This window comes from Lissotriton helveticus, chromosome 2_1, assembly GCF_964261635.1.
Source record: "Lissotriton helveticus chromosome 2_1, aLisHel1.1, whole genome shotgun sequence".
Taxonomy (NCBI): domain Eukaryota; kingdom Metazoa; phylum Chordata; class Amphibia; order Caudata; family Salamandridae; genus Lissotriton; species Lissotriton helveticus.
In genome coordinates, this window is record NC_136059.1 from 1,058,847,570 (window position 1) to 1,058,868,884 (window position 21,315).

The following is a 21,315-nucleotide window of genomic DNA, read 5'->3' on the forward strand; positions in this document are numbered from 1 at the left end:
GCTGCACTCCAGTAGGATCGGAATGCAGTTTTGGCAGAGGAAGGCTCAGAGTGAGAAAACACGATGGGCTGTGGCTCCTCTGCCAGCGGCATCGGGTCAGGAGTTGATGTCAAAGGAACCGGAACAGGGAGGGGCGCTGCGACCGAAGTCAGCCCAGAAACCGGTGCTGAACCTTAAGTGGGTTCAAGAGGCACCAACGCTGCCAAGGGCGACACCGCTGGTGGAATCCCAACTGGAGCGCCTCTGAGTAACGTTGGGTATGAAGGCACGCCAGAGGAACAAGAAGTGTGCCAAATATGCACAGCATGGCCTCCTTATGTTATGTTATGTTATGTTAAAGAACAAGTTACTTACCTTCGGTAACGATATATCTGTAAGAAACAGTAGTTAGTATTAGATTCCTTACCTTAGAATATCCCCAGGCGTCAGTCTGGATCCGGAAACTTTTGCGTAGCAGTACCCCTGCGCGTCGGTAGGCGTCGTCTGCAGGCGTCCCCTGCGGCTCCGCGTCGTCGGCGTCGTGCGCCGTGATGACGTCGCTGGAGTATATAGACGCCGCCTCCGCGCGCTGACGTCAGTTCTTTGCACACAGCTTTTCCGCGCCAGAACACGCAGAGCCATGTGAGAACCAACACTGGTGCCATTTGAAACTAGGGCCCTGAAAGGGATGTCCCTAACCCTAGGTATCAGTTCGCAGAACGGGGAGGATGGGCGGGGCGGTAAGGAATCTAATACTAACTACTGTTTCTTACAGATATATCGTTACCGAAGGTAAGTAACTTGTTCATCTGAAAGAAACAGGTTAGTATTAGATTCCTTACCTTAGAATAGATACCCCAGCAATACCAACCCCGGTGGTGGGTCTGCGAACCAATACAACCTACACCAGAAAGTCCTGGAGGACCGAACGGCCAAAGAAGCCATCCCTCCGGACTTGACTGTCCAGGCAGTAGTGCCTCGCAAAGGTGTGCAGCGAGGCCCACGTGGCCGCCTGGCAAATGTCCTGCAAAGGGACTCCCCGGCCCAGGGCAGTAGTAGCCGCCGTGGCCCGAGTGGAATGGGCCCTCAGCCCAACAGGAGGCTCCTTCCGAGCCAAAGAGTAGCATGCTTTGATGCACAGGACGACCCACCGAGAGATGGTCCGTTTCTGTACCGCCCTTCCCTTCTTCTCACCCACGTAGCCAACAAACAGTTGGTCATCCACCCGGAACTGGCGTGTGCGATCCATATAGAATGAAAGCGCACGTTTTGGGTCCAGACGATGGAGCCGCTCTTCATCCTTTGAAGGATGCGGAGGCGGGAAGAAGGAGGGCAAGGTGATGGACTGCCCAATGTGAAAAGCAGAGACTACCTTGGGCAGGAAAGAAGGTCTGGTCCGAAGAACCACCTTATCAGGATGAACAGACAAGAAAGGAGGTTGAACAGAAAGAGCCTGGAGCTCACTCACTCTCCTGGCAGAGGTGATGGCTACCAGGAAGGCCGTCTTTAAGGTGAGAAGACGGAGAGGACAGGAATGAAGGGGCTCAAAGGGAGCGCACATCAGGAAAGTCAAAACCAGGTTCAAGTCCCACTGAGGCATCACGAACGGAGCTGGAGGATACATGTGCGTGATGCCCTTTAAGAATCTTAACACAATAGGGGACTTGAACAAAGATGGCTGATCAGGTAGCCTCAAGAAGGCGGAAAGGGCAGAAAGATAGCCCTTGATAGTGCCCAGAGCAGAGCCCTGCTGGGCAAGGGAAAGGAGGAAGAGGAGAACCTCAGATAGAGGGGCAGAAAGGGGATCCACAGCCTTTGCTGTGCACCATGCCACAAATCTGTTCCACCGGCAGGCGTATACCGACTTTGTGGAGGGACGCCTGGCTGCCAGAATGACATCACAGACTTCAGGAGGCAAGTCAAATGGCCTCAACTGTCGCCGCTCAATCTCCACGCATGGAGGTGGAGACTGGACAGGTTCGGGTGGAGGACCGTCCCCTGCTGCTGCGACAGAAGGTCCTCCTGAAGGGGCAGGCGGATCGAGGGACCGACTGTCATGCTGAGTAGCTCGGGATACCAGTACCTTCGAGCCCAGTCCGGAGCCACAAGGATAACATGGGCCCGGTCGCGCCTGATCTTCTTCAGCACTCTGGGCAGAAGTGGTATAGGCGGAAAGGCGTACAACAGACCGCAACTCCACTCGCGCCGAAAGGCGTCGCCGAGCGAGTGCCGTCTTGGAAACTCCAACGCGCAGAACTGATGACATTGCGCGTTCTCTTCTGTGGCGAATAGATCTAACCAAGGCTCTCCCCATTGCTGAAAGAGGCCTCTCGCCACATCCGAGTTCAGACGCCATTCGTGATCCACCGAGCACCGACGGCTGAGTTCGTCCGCCCTGGCGTTCAGAGAACCTGCCAGGTGTTGAACCGTCAGAGTCACGCCCTGACGTTCCAGCCATTGCCAGAGGCGCAGAGCCTCTTGGCAAAGGGTCCACGACCCCACACCGCCCTGTTTGTTGCAGTACCACATGGCGGTGGTGTTGTCCGTGAACACCTGCACTACACTCCCGTTGACAAAGGGGAGGAATGCCTTCAGTGCCAGGCGAATCGCCCGCAGCTCCAACATGTTGATATGGAGCCGGGACTCCGCCGGAGACCAGAGGCCTCTGATCTCCGCCTCTCCCAAGTGGCCACCCCAGCCTTGGAGGGACGCGTCCGTCACAACCACGTGCTCCGGCTGGGGAAGGGAGAGGGATCTGCCCCTGACCCAATCGCGGTCTGTAAGCCACCACTGCAACTGTCTCGCAGTGCCCTCCGAGATCAGGACATGGTCGGATAGGTTGCCCTGATGCTGGGCCCACTGAAACTTCAGGTCCCACTGCAGAGCCCGCATCCGCCATCTGGCGTGATGCACCAGAAGGATGCAGGAGGCCATCAGCCCCAGAAGCCGCAGCGTCAACCTGACCGAAACCCGGGATAACGGCTGAAAGATGGGAATCAGAGCCTGAATATCCCGGACCCGCCGTTCCGGGGGATAAACCCGAAACTGCGCCGAGTCGAGAACCGCTCCGATGAAAAGGAGCTTTTGAGAGGGACACAGGTGTGATTTCGGCACATTGATGGAAAACCCCAACTCGTGCAGGAGGTCTGCCGTCATCTGAAGGTGGTGGACGACTGTCTGGGGCGAGCCCGCCTTCAACAGCCAGTCGTCGAGGTAGGGGAAGACTGAAACCCCTAACCGGCGCAGATGAGCTGCGACCACCGCCATCACTTTCGTGAACACCCGTGGGGCGCTGGTAAGGCCGAATGGGAGCACGATAAACTGAAAATGCTCGTGGCCTACCGTGAACCGCAGGTAACGCCGGTGGGCCGGCAGGACGGGGATGTGAAAGTACGCATCCTGCAAGTCCAACGCTACCATCCAGTCTTGTGGGTCTAGAGCAGCCAAGACCTGAGCCAAAGTCAACATCTTGAACTTCTCCTTCCGGAGGAAGCCGTTGACGTTCCGTAGATCCAAGATAGGACGCAGGCCTCCCTTGTCCTTCTTGGGTACCAGAAAGTAGTGGGAGTAGCAACCACACCCTACTTCTGGCCCAGGAACGCGCTCGATGGCCCCCTTGGCCAAGAGGGCCGTAACTTCCTCCTGCAGAAGAGTCAAGTGGTCCCCCGACACACGGTGGTTCTGCGGTGGCATGGCTGGAGGAGTGGACTCGAAGGGGAGGGCATAGCCCCTTCGGACAAGCTGCAGCACCCACCTGTCCGATGTTATCGCGCGCCAGCGGGAGTGGTGATGGCGAACCCTGCCACCCACTGGCGTCACGTGAGCCCGAAAGCTCGGACTAGGAAGGCTTGGATGCCGCAGCGGAGGGAGGCGTGGACTGACCACGACGCTGGCCTCTACCGCCACCACGGCGGAAACCACGGGCGCCACCGCGCTGGGGAGCGCTCTGCGCCGCGTGGCTGGCAGCACGTGTGGGACCTCCTCTCCCTTGGCCACGAAAGGGCCGAAACGAACCCGTCTGCTGGCGCTGGGTCTGGGTCGAGAGACCCAAGGACTTGGCCGTGACCCTGGAGTCCTTGAAGCGCTCCAGCGCGTGGTCCGCTTTGTCACCAAATAGGCGACTGCCATCAAATGGCATGTCCATAAGCGTATTTTGGACGTCTGGTGAGAAGTTGGCAGATCTCAGCCAGGCATGGCGACGAATCGCCACCGTAGTGGACATGGCCCGTCCCAGTGAGTCCGTGGTGTCCAGACCACAACGGATCGAGTACCGCGCCGCATCCCGGCCTTCAACAAAGGCCCGGGTGAGCTTGTCCCGCACTTCCTGGGGGCATTGCGGCAAACACTCCTCGACCGTATCCCACAGGGAGTGGGTGTAGCGGCCCAAGAGGCACGCGGTGTTACAAGACCGCAGCCCAGCACTCAAAGAGGAAAACACTTTCTTTCCGAATTGGTCGTACCTCTTTGATTCCCGGTCGGGCGGAGCCGACGGAAATGCGGACTGCGAAGTGGAGGCCTGGATCACCAGACTCTCCGGGGAGGGATGGGTGGACAGGAAGGCAGGGTCGTCCGCGCAGGGACGGTGACGCCTGGCAACGTTCCGGTCAACCGGCGCACCAGAGGCGGGCCTGGACCAGGTGCCCAGAAGGACATCCGTCAGGGCCTCATTAAACGGCAGCAGAGGCTCCTGGGGGCATGACTGCGGTTTAAAAACTTCCGTCAGGATATTCGGTTTGACCTTCGCAACGGGGAGCTCAAGGTGTAAGGCCTTGGCAGCCCTCATCAGGACCACCGAATAGGCAGCACCCGCCTCGGACGCCACAGGGGACGGAGAGACAAACCCAGGGTTGGGCGACTCGTCCAGGCCACTGGCATCACCCAGATCACCTACCCAGTCCACATCGTACTGGCAGGCACGGGATAGAGGGTCCTCAGACCCCTCCCAACCCTCTCCATACTCCTCCTCGTCATACCCATATTCTGGGTCGACGATATAGACATCGGGGTCAACAGGCCCCATCGGCGTCGGGTCCGGCGTCGGCCGACGCCGGTCCGGCTCCGAGTCCGGAGTCGGGGAGGAAAGGGGGGTGGCGCCGCGCGGCGTCGGTGCCGGGGACCCGACGCCGGCCGGAGCCGACGGCGGAGTCGCTGCACCACGCGGGGGCGGTACCATGGGCTGGCCCACAGGAACCGACGCCGGAGAGGCCGGGAGACCAGCCGGCGACGAACCAGAGGGAACCAGCGGCGCCGGGGCCGGAGCCACCGGCGGCGCCGGGGCAGGAGCACCCGAACCGCTCGGGCCCCCAGACGGGACCGACGGGCCCGCAGGCGCCGAAGGCCCCGCCGGAGAAGACCTCGCCCTCATAGCAATGAGGAAGGCCTCGATCTCCTCACGCGACGCGCCTTCCCCAGGGACCGACAGGTGTGGGGCAGACGGCGTCGGCGACCCATGCGGGACCGCGGGGGTGGGGTCACCCGAGCCCCCGGCCGCAGCACGCGGGCGTCGGGGGGAGTCGGGGGTGCGATGGCGACGCCCCGACTTCTTGTGCTTACCTGACGAGCCGGAGGAATGGTGGCGACTCCCGGAGCGCCCATGGCGGCTCCGCGACCGCTCCCTCGACCGCTCCCTCGACCTCCGACCGGACCGGGACCGCTCTCGACGCGGGGCCGACAACCGGAGTTCGAGAAGCTTGCGGGACCGCTCCCGCCTAGCCTTTCCAGTCAAGGCCCGACAGTCGACGCAGGACTCCACGTCGTGGTCCGCGCCCAGACACCGGAGGCAGAGTCGATGGTGGTCGGTGACCGACATCATGCGGTCGCACTCGTCACAACTCTTGAAACCGGGCATCCTACCGGCACCGTAAGGATCAATCAGTTAACAAAAAACTTGGTCAAAAGACCGGAGTACTGCTCTTCGGATCTGCGCTAACTGGCGCGGAAAAAAGAAGAACTGACGTCAGCGCGCGGAGGCGGCGTCTATATACTCCAGCGACGTCATCACGGCGCACGACGCCGACGACGCGGAGCCGCAGGGGACGCCTGCAGACGACGCCTACCGACGCGCAGGGGTACTGCTACGCAAAAGTTTCCGGATCCAGACTGACGCCTGGGGATATTCTAAGGTAAGGAATCTAATACTAACCTGTTTCTTTCAGATAGGGTACTTTTATAGAGCACGGCTACTCCGAAGAGTGTCCCGGCGCTAAAGACCATCACCGACCCAGAGTGGAAGGCAGGAAGGGAGGGGAACTGAGAGCAGAAAGAGAAGAATCACTGCGTGAACAGCAAGGTCTTCAGATCCTTCCTGAAGGCCAGGAGATTGGTGTTGGATCTGAGAGGCCTTATAGGCCTTGGTCTGCTGTGAAGTTGCCAACGGACCTGGAAATTCAAGGTGTATCGGGATCAGATTCTGGTTCTGAATTCGCTCCTCAGTGGTTAGGAAGTTAAGACTGGGTGGCACTTTTATGCCCTCGTAGCCTCTCTGGAGTTTGAGGGTGTCAGGAAAGGGTTGATTCCCCATTGGACTTCTTGTCTTCAACTTGCATGAACAGGACCTTATTTTCAACTTTGACCGGTCACAGCGTGGAGTCTTCCAATGTTTGGCAAAGTAAAGTTTTGCCTTTCAGTCCTGTATGGCCTTCAGGTTCATCTGGGCACAGTCACCATAGGTCCTGGATATGTGTTACCACTCCAAGCACCACAGACATATCTCCTACTGATGTCACAAGCATCTGTCTGCAACAGTCCTGTACAACGTATAAATCCTGTTGTCTTGGGTGTGGACATATTTCCTTTGCATATTGTTAAAACACAAAATGTTGATAAAAATCCCATCAAAAAGATAAATTATCTGCATCTGAAGAAAGCTGGCTCTCTATGTAGTATACCAACAAGAGGTATAGTGTGCAGAGAGTCCACTGGATCCCCAAAGGCTTTACAGAGGCTAAAATAGATAATACTAATGCTCTCTGTTGTGGCAGTGTGGGGAAGCAGTTAGGCTTATCAAAGGGTAGTGCTAAGCATTTAATGTACTCACAGATGCCATAAACGAGAGACACGCTATGAATAAATCTGACACAAATGTAAAAAAATAATACTTGGTTATATTTATTTTGTAGAACCACAGAACTTCTTTTCAGGTAAATACGTTTTTCAACAGAAATACTTTTTAATACAAAAAGGAGACCGTGCAATTCTTAGACTTTGCAATGTTAACCTAAGAGAGGAATAAAACATCCAGCATACAGGTAGGTAACATCGACTTACAGTTCCGTCTTTTGGAGGTTAAGGCAAGTACTGGGCAAGGTTAAAAATAGCACAAACCATACACCACAAGCGGCACATGGGCAGCCGGTTGCAGGGTGAAAATACAGGGTTGGGGCACAATACAAACCAATGGAGATTGCTGAACTAGGATAAAGGCTGCTTACCGGTAAGTAATTGCGGCTTGGGAGACAAGTCACCAGGGGATGAGACAAGCACTGGTCAGGCTCCAGAGCACCAACAGTGCACCACCAGTGGCACAGGGGCAGCCAAATGCAGGGTGCTAACACAGCCTCGGGCGCCCATTGCAAGTCAATAGAGAAAGTCAAATCGGAAAAGGGCTGTAGGCTCAGGCCAGGAGGCCAGTCAGGGGAACCCTACAACTGCAGAGATAAGCTGCGATGCTCGGGTACGTAGGGACACCTTTGGTCCTCTTCACCAAGGCTCAGGGCATTTATGTGCAGGGGTGCCTTTTGGGTTCAGTCATGGCTTACCAGGGCAGGTCGCGGTTAAGGGGGTCTCCGCGCAGAGGCTCTAGGTGATCATGAGAAGACCGTGAGGGGTCAGCCTACGGTGGACTCGAACTCTGGAGCGCTGGGGAACCATATTGGTGCTTGTGGGCCTCTTCAACTCGGGCCAGAGGCATCGGGTGTAGAGGTGCAACCAGGTGTCATGTTTCACGGTTATTCAGGCCACAGAGGCCTTGCTTGCAGGGTGTTTTTTCATAGTTCCGCTGTTCTCGGGAGGTCTTGATCTCTATTGAAGGGAGGCTGTCCTCCTAGGGTTTTTGAGTTCACAGGACTGCAGAACGTGTCGACTGTGGCGCAGTTTTCATTGAGGTATGCAGACAGGCTGGTGAGGCTGAGGTAAAGTGAACTGCTTTCTTTAGTCTTCTCTGCTTTTGCAGCTCTGTGGTGTCCGGTTCTTTTTAGGTCATCAGCGGGGCTATCTAAATACAACATTTAGCGGCGTTTAAAGGGAGTGTCAGGTCCTAGCCAATAGGCTACTTACCTTAAGGGTGACCACAGCCTCTAAATGCTCCCCCATGTGTCGTGTGGGCATATCCCAGATCCTGATTGGCTACTTTCCCTCAATTCAAAATGGAGGGAAGTGAAACAGGGGGTCCACTTCAGCTCAGAGCACCTTAGTGGTGTCACACACCTCCTGTTCTCACTATTTTTCCCGCTTGTATTGTTGCCAAAAGGTGTGGTATGGACAGGGGGCAGGCAACTCCACTACTTGGGGTTACCAATGGTTGCATAACAAAGGACGATAGTCTTTGAGGCTCACTGCCCTATTATGCTGTACCCGCAGGGGGGAGGTGTGAAGCACCTACGCTCAGAGCAGGCTTTGTTTCTGTCCCACAAGAGCACAAGGCTCACACCTCAGGGGGTCAGCAACATGTCTAGAGGTGGCAGGCTGGTGAGGATCAGTCAGGCACACACTAGTGGGTTGGTAGGTTTCAGGGGGCACGTCTTAGGGGTGCTCTGTGTGCAATATTTAATAAATCCGGCACTGGAATCAGTGCAGTTTTAATACAACAAGATGTTTGGTACCAAACATCCAATAATTCAGTGAAACCAACATGGAGCCGGGAAACTCGTAATGACGAATGACCAGCTTACTCTTATGGCTTCCCGGTTTAATTACTATAACTAGGAATCAACATGGATACTGCAGGGGCATATCTGAGATATAGTGCACCCTGCCTTAAGACTACAAGGCCTGCTATAGGGGTGACTTACCCATATCTCATGCAGTGTCTGTGGGCATGGCACACGGGATGTGTGACCACATTTTTTTTTATTGTGGATATATTCTAAAGCATTGCACACTTAGTTCAAGTGACCACTGGAACTTGGCCTCGCTCATGACACAGGAATGTGTGCCATGTGGACTCTTCAGTTTGGTCTGCACCAAGGCAAGCAGTCTGCAAAGGTAGAATGCAGCCCCCTAGGGAGGTACAATTTGTGCTGCAGCCCTTGGGGTTCCTCTGCAGTGCCAATGCCCTAGGTGCCAGGGGTACCAAAGGGCCACTGAAAGTGTGCCAATTGGGAAACAAAAGAGAAAGAGCTCTGGAACTGGGGTCCACTTTGGAGGGACCCTGTTCACTTACAGGCGAAGTTACGTCATTTTTCTTGCAAAAAGTAGGGGCTAACCATGTCCAAAAGAGGCACATTTTCCTACAATGGCGTACAAAGAAAAGAACTGATGCCAGCAAGCATTTGTAGCACTTAGATGTGGGTCCGTCCATCACTTTCGGAATGGAACAATATTTGTGCGGAACTACACAATGCCACCTACCGGCGTACAAGAGCACTGCTTTTAATTTCATGGATCCAGTCTTATGCCTTGGAATATTAACAAGGTGAGGAATCTGCTTTTATAAGTATCCATCAGAAAATCATTTAGTTTGGTTTGATTTGGCATTATTTGTGGGAAGCTATATCATTATTTGAGTATCCTCTGCCATATATAAGAGCAATGCAGGCGTTATAGCAAAATCCTCAGATATCCTTAATAATAAATGGTCAATGGAAAAAGGAGTTTCAAATTGAGAGACAAGACTTGATTATCCTTTTCTCCCATTACTGATCTCTATATTCACAGAAACCCTTGCAGCAGCATCAAGAACCAATCAGTTAAATCCCAGGGACATTCTTCCTGAAAGTGAAGTTATATGATGATGACTTACTAGTCATACCATCTGATCCACCAACAGTAAAAATAATAATGGAAACCATGTAGTAGCTTGAGGAGTTTCCGGCTTACAGATTTAATATGGTCAAGACTGAACTGATAAGATAGAATATACCAAAAGAGATTTTAAGGCAATTGTCAACAATATTAAAGGGCACTGAACAAGTTTAATATCTTGGGGTACACATCTACAGAAAAACTGAGGGTATATATCGTTAATCAATACATCGGTGGAGATTGATAAACAACATGATTTAGCAATCTTTATTGTTAATAATTATATAAAGATGGCTATTTGCATAAATTGCTACTTTTATTTTGGCAACTACCAACATATATTGCATTTTTTTTTTTGCTAAGTCAGCAAGCCAGAACAATAGCTTTGTCTGGCAGAATAATGTTCCTAGGATTTTAAGGGAAAAGCTATAACAAGATATTGAGGAAGCAGGACATAAAAGTCCAGAATTTAAAAACTATAATTGGGATTGCTCCTTTACAAGCTATTCCTGTTTTATTAGCACCCCAAAGACGAAACAAAGATTATTTTTTTTGATCAAGAGTCATACAACTGCGATCACTAAAAGCTTTGCTCACTACGTTGACTAGCACAAACTCAAAATAAATTGTGTAAGATTCAGAACATATTGGTGGGAAACTCAGAAATGTTAAAAATATCCAACATTTCATTTTTATACTGCACCTGGGGACAATCAAGATATTCCGCTGATGCATGTTTCCTCAGAATCAACAATGCCAAATATTATCAACATACTAAAGATGGAGTGGATGAATCAGGCAGGATTAAGCAGTTTGAACATCTACAACTGTAAATAAGGACATTTTGAAGTATTACAGGTTAAAGGCAAATTGTTTGAATATAAGTGAAATTAGATCTGTCAGATCAGCATTTCAAAGAAACAATATATTGCTCAGTATATCATCCTTATAAATAACAGATCAAAGTTATGGATTCGCATATTTAAATATAGAAATCTCCATTAGTTTTAAAACTTTCATCTGGACTAGATCTCATTGACAACCCCTTTCATCATGTTTATTATGCACTTAATAAAGGCTCTGGAGGAGGAGCTACGCCAGCAACCAAGATGGCCGCTTAGGCTCCCGGCTCCGCCGACCTCCGTCCCCCGCCGGATAATCCTGTTACAAATCCTGAATTTACACCCTGTCTCCGGGCGTGTGAACTGCCGTGCGGTACTTTGGAGCGATCCCGGGACTTTTACCAGCTTGGTGGACGGAGTTATGTCGAGTTTTAGTTTGGGGCCTACACCAGCTTGTGAGCCGGGGACTCTAGTACTGGCCCAGCCGGGTTCCAGTTGAACAACATCGGCCAAGGGTGATCAACAGGGTCCGGTCCTCGGATGTGGAGAACTTTCTTAGCCCGATTTTGACGGTAGTTGCTGATTTGACCTACAATCGATGGAGGGTTGAAGAGGCACGACTGCGACTGTGGGCGGAGGTCCCTGACCCGGAGACCCGGTTTGCCACCCCCGGTGTTTGCCCGGTCGGGGTCTTCGCTTGCGGTACCGGAGCCTGGATTGTGGCCTTGGTAAGCCCTCGATCTCCCTCCGCTACAGTCCGTCCCGCACTTGCCGGTTCCCCCGGGGAAGACCGGTGCCTCGGGGGGGACGCGAACATGGTCGACTCGACACAACATTTGGTGAGACGGACTAAGTCTGAACCGTCAATACGGACTGTGCTCGCAGCTATCGGGGCACTACATTCCCATTGTTCAGAAAATGATTGCGGTCACACACGGACATGGGCATGAGGGACCGGACCCTGATCCGTTTCAATATCCTGTTCGCCCTATACCACCCACGGAGGTCCCTGTAACAGCAGTGGGCCCTGTGCCACGAGGGGTGTCGGAGCTTCATGGCAGTGTGATGGCCGCCGACCGTGTACTCGATGCTCTCTATGGATTGCCAAGCCCACCATCATTGCCTACTGTACGTTGCTTCCCTTCCGGATACTCTTGGTGGGAACCATCTACGAAACGAAACAGTGTTTTTCCCCTCTCCGACACTTTTACTCCGATTGCAGAGACAACGACGTCGGGAGCTCATGTCGATGAGGGTCATCTTTGATACCGACAGAGTTCCCAGTGACTCTAAAACTTTGCCTCGCCTCGGAATAAACCTTACTGAACTGTTTCTGCATTTTGATTATCCTGTGGAGATGACAGCCCGTCCGGAAGGGGCTTGCACGACTGATCGGAAGGGTCAAGGATGAAACTGACTGTTGAGGCTTGGCACCATGGGCTTTCTGAAGTGGGATTCGTTACCATTGTATTTACGGGAGGTCGGGTGGTGTTTACTGTCTCCCCTGTATCATTTTAATATCGCTTCTTAATAGTGTTGTGTTTTATTCTGGGGGATTCTTGGTTCTGGCGGGGAGAGGGGGGACCGGGGGCCCGCACTGAGGTGTCCTACTCCACATTTACTACTTTTAGTATTTAGTTAGATGGGGCGACAGGCACACTCCTAGTTGGGGATAGGCGCAAGCCATATGCAGGGGTGCAGGGTGGGGGGAGGGGTGTTCGTCTAGTTAGTGTTTGTAGTTTTTATGGTTGAAATCCTTTAGAATCCTGATATAGGTGGTCTTATTGAGGCGTAAATTTGCGTTTTGGGATAGATGGGTTCTGGTGGGGGTATTATTAGCACATTTTAGCCAATAGTCGCGTAATTCCTTATTGTATTCGGAATGCTGCTGTAGTCTTGTACCTTTTTACTGCTGCATCCTCCCCTCTCCCTCCTACTCTGGACTGCTACTCAATGATTATCCTGTTTTTCTGGGGAGGTGGGATTGGTGGTCGGCACTTGTCTGATTATCCTGAATGTAGTACGGCCGCATACCTGACGTAGTTTATGAGTAGGCTCTATTGATAGCTGTCCGTCCATTATGCCCTGTATGTATATTGCTTATCCTTTCATTCCGCGATGTAGGTCACCTGTTATTGTTTCTTTTTCTTTGTTTATTCAAAATCTGGGTTTTTACTTTGGCAATATAAAGACCTTAAAAAAATTAAAGACAGACTCAAGGAATCTACAGTCACTCCAGATCCCATTTCTTTGGAAGTGTGGTAAAACAGAAATGGCTGTCACATCCAGATTTTGTCTGTGGAATCAGATACCCATTACAAATAACAAAAAGTCTTTGAGAGATTAACAAAAAATTGTAGAAAAGATGATATTTAAAATAAAACATAAAGGGACTTGTGGTTTGCAAAACACATACGTCTTACCTGCTCAACATCAACTGCGATCCCCTTTTCTTTCCCGTCCTCGGCTACTTCCAATTTATATTGACTTCTATTTGCTATCATAAAAAATGGTGTAAAAATTACAATCCTTGAGAGATTAAAGCTGCTGGCAGTTATGGCAACACCAACCTGTGAGAAAAAGGCATTGCTTAATTTTAACTTTCCCAGTCTTCCACACATTACTCAAGACAGTAAAACTTTCATGGCCTAATAAGGAGTTTTGAGATTAGGAAAAAAAGTTCTTACTTGGTATTCCATTTTATAGCCTTTACACTTAACAGCGCCATGAGTGCCAACGGTATCAAGTGAAAACTGATCTGATAGTTCACTGTCTGACACCATTAGTTGCACCTGAAAAAAAAAACACAAACACATATATTGTAGCAAGCATCTGTGTGAATTCAATGCGATTTAATGTATCAGTAGATTCCAGATCCAATCAGACATCTTTATAAATAACCCCTAGCATGTGATCTTGGTATGTCTGAACGTAATCATCAAATATCATTGAGTGCAAATAAGGAACTAATAGAAACAACCATTGAAAAGAAACACAACAATTAGGCATGCTAGAAACATCTGGAGTACAATATTATTTGCATTTCAAAAGAAAATAAAATGCAGGTTTTATTAGTTTCAGGGCACAATGAATGAAGTAAAGTTGCAAGACTAAACGCATCATTTATAAAACCATACTTTTAAACTCGTATGGTATGTAAGATTGTACTTGGTCCTTTAACTTTAGCACAATCAATTACCATCATTACAAAAAAGTAAATATAACCATTAAAACTTCCTGTTATGGCCTTCATTACAAAAACTAAAATGGTGTTAATTACACTGAGAAAGGAAACTACTATTAAATGCTAATAAGGCATATTTTACAAAATAATTGACATTATGCCTCCATAATTAACTGTAAAAATTTATCCAATGCAATTTACAAAGCACTAAATCTAAAATGTGTTCTCAAAACTATTTAGTAACTGACAGACTGCAGTGATTAAGAATGCTATTTCTCTGTCTGCCCACCTTTTAATACCCAAAAGGTTGAATATTGTGTTTTAATAATCTCCTTCAAATACTATTTAAGTCTTGGCAAGTGCAAGTGCCTATTTTGTGATAATACAAACAACTGAGTGCAAAACATGAGGCCCAGAAGCATGGGACACAGAAACCTAGCTTTAAAACAATCCACCTTAAATTCCTTAATATAGGGCACTGCAGTATCGAAGAGTAGTAAAGGTCTGAGGTTCTGTTCTAAAATAATCAAACCTGAGAAAAGTCAAAGCTTAAAAAGAATGCAGTTTGACAGTGTTAACACTGTGTATCTCACACAACATCTCATCTGCAGATTAGGACCCACAACTGGAGACACGTACCCAAAGGATAAAGATGATCTGGAAGCAGGTTAACAAAACAAGCATTTACAATGCAACGGTCTCCCCTTTGCAAAAGTTAAAGCTATCGGCATTGTAAATGAGAAATTTTTTATTTATGTGTTGGTTTTGAAAACAGATAAATAAATGGCATTGTCATTTACAAAGCCAACAGCTTAATTTCTTGCAAATGTGAGACCTATTACATTTGCACCCACCCACACACACACACACACACACACAGACACACCCGCACACACACACACCCGCACACACACACACCCGCACACACACACACACACACAGCCACACACACACACACGCAGCCACACACACACACACACACAGCCACATACACACACACATGGATGTGGTGGTAGCGGATCTGGTGGATGTGATGGATGTGGTGGTGGTGGAGGATGTGGGGGATGTGGTGGTGGGGGATGTGGTGGTGGTGGATGTGGTGGTGGTGTATGTCTATAATTGTGTTATGTCTCTAATTGTGTCATTGGGTGAGAGCCCTTCATGTCACCACTAAGTCTTATCCCTATTTTTCCGTTCTCTGACGTTACAGCAGCATGACTTCTGGCCCGGATGTCTCGGAATGGGGCAGAGGGTCCTCTACTAACCATGGACCTCACAGACACAAGGGAGGCAGCGATCACAGGTGGCGCTCCAGCACCCCGACCAACTGACCCCTCTCTACTGTCACCAGTCGGTATTAGGAACCCCTGCTAACAGGGAGCAGCTGCGATGGTCGCTGATGAGTGGTTGTTAGTGAAGCTGTTATCGCGGCCTAGGCCCCTTGCCCTGCTCACTTAAACTGGAGAGCGCACCTTTGGAGGAGTGAAATGTATTTATTTACCTCAGTAGTGGTTTGACGCTACATCGGACAGACAATAATGACGCTCAGGGCGTTTGCTTCTCGACATCACCACTAACCTCTAATGAGAGCAAGCATTGCGCTACTGTACGACCTGGCTTAAAATAAAAATATTATTTAAAAAAAACACAAACACTGAAAGTACACTTACCAAGAAACCACAATGCACGGACAGCGGAGTGCGTTAGGGGGAGGGGGCCTCCCCAGCCATTCCTTTAGCTTTGGGGACCTGGAATAAATATTTACTATTGCATTTACATGCGAGAGAGATGGTGAGTAGTTGTTTTGGCAGAAATGACGGGGCGATTGGTGGTGCAAGATGTAGTGGCATCCTGGTCATAGCCCTGGCACTTAATATTTTAACAAATTAAGCACTGGGTGTGTTACAGCTCCAGACAGGGTGTGTGGCAAATAAGCGTCTCAGGCTGGCCTTAGTTAGCTAAACTTGATAATCTGGTGCTAATGACAGAGGGACTTAGCTCAAAGGGCCATCAGCCCTTTTGTGATTGTGAATGAAGTTGGAAAGCTGCCCAGGCCGGCTTTGTCCTCTACACAGGAGTCGGCAGATGAAACAGGAGCAGGGCAATTTCATAGTCAGCCCTCACCAGAGGCAGCCCCTTTATCACTGTCTGTAATTAAGAAATCAAACTCCGATTTATACCGGTTACTAAAAGCGTACCCGCTAAAAATGACGTAGCCTTCTTGAATTTCGGACATACTAAGTTTAAAACAGTTTTACCAAACTCTATGACTTATAAAGTAAGATAATTGTCAACAGTACAAGGATGAAGGTTAGCTAAATCCTCAAAACGTCATCACGTTAAATCACTTTTGTCAGAGCCCTCATAAAAACAGGTATGACATAATTCCTAATAAATGCAGTCCTCTCCAAGATATATAACTAGCTGTATCGTGTTTGCAACGTTAAGCTGACTGCTTTACACGTCTGACAACTGTACGGATTTTACAAAAATGCTCTCTTCTAGGTGCGTGGCCACGGCGGCGTTCGGAATGGCTGCCTTTCCGTGAAGCTCCTCCACGCGGGCTCCTACCGGCGGCGCCTATGAAGTAACCAGCCCCTCCTGCACTCCACATTTTTGCAGATCCGAATATTGATGTCGCCCCGATCATCTGGGTGACTTTGGGGCCCTTTGGAACGGCCTGCGGCGAGTGCTTGGTGGAGGAGGAGCGGGGCCTACTGGCCTCGGCGCCATCTTCTCTCACTGCGCCGAACCGCTGGTGAGTGCCGCGCGCTGCCTGGTCGCTGTGCCTTTGCCCTCACTGGCCTCCTCTGGGGGGCTTCTCGTGCGCGGTCCAGCCGGTTTGGGCTCCCGGGTGGGGGCTACCGACTCCCGGCGCGTTCCAGGCCTTGCGGCCTGGTGGTGCTGGGGCCGGGGCCTCGATTTGCAGGCCTGGGCCGGACACTGGGCGGCGGGCGGGGGCTCTCGCGGGGAGGCGCTGGGGGTGTGTGAGCTTGGCGGCTGGGTGGCCGTTGTGCACCGCTACGCGACTCTCGGCGGCCCCGCCTTAATAACACTCGTGGGGCCCCTGTGCTCCCCTTCCCTCCTGCTCTTCGCGACAGGAGAGGGCCGTTCCCCGCTCCACCATACGCAGAGGGTGCCCTCGACATCTTCCTTCCGGCACTAGTACCTCAACCCTGCAAGGCCAGACCTGATCCTAGCTCCCCTTGACCATTCATAAACAGTAGCTGATACCACGCGGTTGGTGGAATCTTCTGGAGACTACCGGAGCTCGGAGTGGTTTTTCCACTTCTGAGCTGACCCACCGCCTGCTCCATCTCACCTACGCTGCCCGGGCTGCCAAGGGGATGGGGAAGAGAGACCCCAACCAGAGGAAACTAACCTTCGACAAGACCCCACTCCTTGTAACAGACCCCCCGCCTGACTCGGCGGCTGGGGCCGCCAGCTCTACGGACATGGGTGACGCAGCAGCTATGATAGCCACCATGATGGGGGAGATGCGTGCCGGCTTCAAAGCCCTAGACACCCGCTTCGACAGCCTAGAGCAAAAGCTAGCAGACATGGGGTCCACAGTGCAGGCCCATGACAGACGGCTAGATGTGGCCGAGTCACGGATTTCGGACATTGAAGATGGCGCCTCGAAATCACTGAAGAGACTAGAGCGAGTAGAGAAAATACTGAAAGAGGTTGCCATTAAGAACGAAGATTTGGAAGCGCGCAACAGGCGCAACAACATTTGCATTCTTGGCGTGGCGGAGACCACCACCACGGGCCGGTTCGACACATTTGTGGAACACCTCCTGATCGAGCTCTTTGGCAGGGACACCTTCACGGCGGGCTTTGTTGTTGAACGTGCACACAGGTCTCTTGGGCCCACACCTCGCCCAGGCCAGCCACCTCGACCCATTATTGCTAGAATCCTGAACTACCGAGACGCTGCACTGCATGCGGCACGAGAGGCTGGGGAAGTACAGTGGCAGGGCAGTAAGCTATCCTTTTTCCCAGATTTCACACTGTTGGTCCAGGAGGCTCGCCACAAGTACAATGGTGTCAAATCCACTCTGCGGAACCTAGGTCTGAAATATGGTATGCTATACCCAGCAAGATTGAAGGTTGACGTGAATGGCAGATTCCGTATTTTTGACTCTCCTGCTGAGGCTCAGGACTTCTGTCATGGGTACAAAAAAAAGGGCTCACCAGCGGCGAAAGGATCGCCCCAGAACTCTCCACCCCGTAACGACACCCAATCCAGTGCCGACCTTTTTGCCGACAATGGCCATGGCTGACCTCTCGGCGTTGTTGATTGTTGCTCCCTTAGCAATATGATGTACCTTGGATGTGACTTTTCCTATAAACCCTATCTGTATTCTGGTTGTGGGCCCGCTTGATGGGCAGCCCGCCTGGAGTGGCGTTGCGGGCCATGTTGTTGACTAGTGCTGGGGCCTTATCACATTTTTGTTTGCAGTTATTTTGTTTTACTGATTTACTATTGATTTTTGTATTCTCCACTATTGTTAAGCGATGGCTCGGGGATTGCCTCTTGTGGGACTGCGGGAGGCTGGGAGGTGGGTGGGGGCAGGGATTTGCTTTGTTTTTGTGGTCACTAATGATAGACATTGGTTGCATGCGGCATGAGAGCGGACTGTCGTCTGCACTCCTTCAGCTGACCTTGCAGACTGTGGAATTATGGCCAGGATAGGTTTACAATCTGGCCCTTCCAGACTGAGCTTGATGTCTTGGAACGTGCGAGGTTTAAATACCACGAAGAAACGCAAGCAGGTGCTGGCCTATGCGGCACGCCATGGGGTGGATGTCCTCTTTCTGCAAGAGACTCATTTGGTACAGCGGGATGTCGCTTCAATGGCGAAAAGCTGGGGGTCGCAGACAGTGTTTTCTTGCTATAGTAGATATGCTAGAGGTGCTGCGATTCTTGTGCACAAGCGTGTCCCGTTTGTAATGACTGGCAGTAAAACTGATATAGAGGGCAGATATGCTCTCCTCGAGGGGGCATTGTTTGGGCACAGGGTTGCGCTGGTGGGGGTCTATGGCCCCAATGTTGATTCCCTTGCTTTTTTCCGAGACCTACAGCTAACGCTGCTTCACTCTGATATTGACTTGATGGTACTAAGGGGAAACTTTAACATGCTGATGAACCCTAACAGAGACAGAACTTCTCCCTCTCCTGATTGCAAACCTAGGTCCCGCTCAGTGCTGGCGGAAATCTGCTCCCACTTCTCATTAGTGGACATAGAGGCTAGCCTGCACTATGACACACCAGCTTACACGCACTACTCTGGCTTCCACAACACCAGCACCAGAATTGACTATTGGCTCATCTCCCCTGGTGTTGCGGGATGGGAAGAAGACCTTTCCACGTTACCTCGCACACTGTCAGACCACTCCCCCATAGTTTTGACACTAGCGGTCCCCAGGCTGGGGGGGTACGAAATTCAGTGGCGATTTCCTAGTAGAGCACTGCTTGACCCGACTTTTAAGGAGGACATACGCACTGCCATAGATGACTACTTTGACATAAACACTGGCTCGGTTACCTCCTGGTCCGTGTTGGGGGAAGGCTTCAAGGCTACATTACGCTGGGTTTGCATCACCAAGCGAATAGGTTCCCTGCGCGAGATTCGATCCACCCTGTCCCGATTAGAAACGGATATCTCCAAGTTAGAGAAGGAGACCCTTGATGATCAGACGGCAGATCGTGAGGCCACACGCCTTGAGTTGCTTGTAGCATTTCGAGACACAGCGGAAAAAGAGGCAAGATTCCTGGGCAAATACCACACAGCGCGACAGTACGGCGAGGGTGACAGGCCTGGCAAACTATTGGCGCAAATGCTTAGACCACCGCGCCAAGCCGCTTACATTACCGAGGTCATTGACACACAGGGCGCACGACGGCACTCCACTCCTGATATTTCTAACACCTTTCTATCGTACTACAAAACTCTTTACACTTCCACGCTCACGGGGGAACATCGCCACCCGGGATCATATTTAGATGAAATAGCAATGGTGTACCTGGAGAAAAACATGCAGGAATTTTTGGCTGTGCCCATCACGCCTGATTTTATAATTGAGGCTATTGACTCCCTAAGGAGCTCCTCTGCGCCAGGCCTTGACGGATACACAGCCGATTTTTATAAAGAATACAAAGAAGAACTTGTCCCTAAATTAGTCGAGGTGTATGCGGAAGCACTAGAGGTGAGCATTCTCCCCCCTACGCTCCGGGAAGCGGTTATTGTCTTATTGCCCAAGCCGGGTCGTGACCCCACTTTGTGCAGTTCCTACAGACCCCTATCCCTCCTAAACCTGGACTACAAAATCCTAGCCAAGGTCCTTGCAATTCGCTAGCGCTGCTCATGGACACCTTAATTTCGCCGGCCCAGTCCGGCTTCGTTCCCCATAGATCCACCTCACTAAATCTTCGAACGCTGTTTTCTGTCTTGCACAGAATTGACCCCTCCACGCCGGCGGCAGCGGTGTTTTTAGACGCGGAGAAAGCGTTCGACACCCTGGAATGGCCTTTCTTTTTGTCGATCATGCGGCGAATGGGAATGCCAGCTATGTTTGTGGCAATGGTCGAGTTGCTGTACTGCGCTCCCACCGCCCGAATACGTCTAAACGGCACCATTACAGAAAACTTCACACTTTCGCGGGGCACACGCCAGGGGTGTCCACTGTCCCCGCTCCTGTTCATCATTGCTATGGACCCCCTGGTGCGACATTTCCAGGAGAAACATCTCCATCGAGGGCTCCAGTTTCGCACCGGCCCTCTGCTGATATCGTTATATGCCGATGACACAGTTTTGTATGTACGGACTCCCCAGTTGAACCTTGAACCTTTACTGGAGCAGATTTCCCGCTTCGGAACCTACTCGGGTCTTCATATAAATTGGCATAAGTCAGTGATTTTCCCACTCACCCCCTCCACGGTGCAGTGGAACTGCTCGTTCCCATTGGAATGGAGCGAGGACTCAGTGAAATATTTGGGAGTCCACATTCATCTCGACACGGTGTCCATTGTCCGATTGAATTACGGCCATGCTCTCGATTTTTTGGAAGACAATACGGAGCGTTAGATCCGCCTCCCGCTTTCTATGGCTGGGCGGATTGCCATCGTGAAAATGATTGTCCTCCCCCGGTTCTTGTATTTATTCAACAATATCCCGATCCCCCTAACCAAGATTTTTTTTCCCAACTCCGCTCCGCTCTTTTGCGCCTGATATGGGGAGGCAGGAACCCTCGAGTCTCATGGCATACTTTTACACTCCCGTATGAACGTGGCGGCTTTGGCGTGCCAGACTTTTTTCTATATTACTTAGCCGCACAGTGCTCATA

General features: G+C 51.1%; 1 protein-coding gene across 2 annotated transcripts in view; it reads right to left on the reverse strand.

Annotated features, from left to right (window-relative positions):
• Nucleotides 1-21,315, reverse strand: part of VPS13A (vacuolar protein sorting 13 homolog A) — a 2,196,319-nt gene that overhangs the window by 939,147 nt on the left and 1,235,857 nt on the right. For both annotated transcript variants that reach the window (XM_078675860.1, XM_078675861.1), the window contains exons 49-50: nucleotides 13,469-13,573; nucleotides 13,205-13,351 (exon numbers count right to left, since the gene is read on the reverse strand). In XM_078675860.1, coding sequence (XP_078531986.1) covers nucleotides 13,205-13,351; nucleotides 13,469-13,573 — 252 coding nt within the window. The remainder of the gene's footprint in view (nucleotides 1-13,204; nucleotides 13,352-13,468; nucleotides 13,574-21,315) is intronic.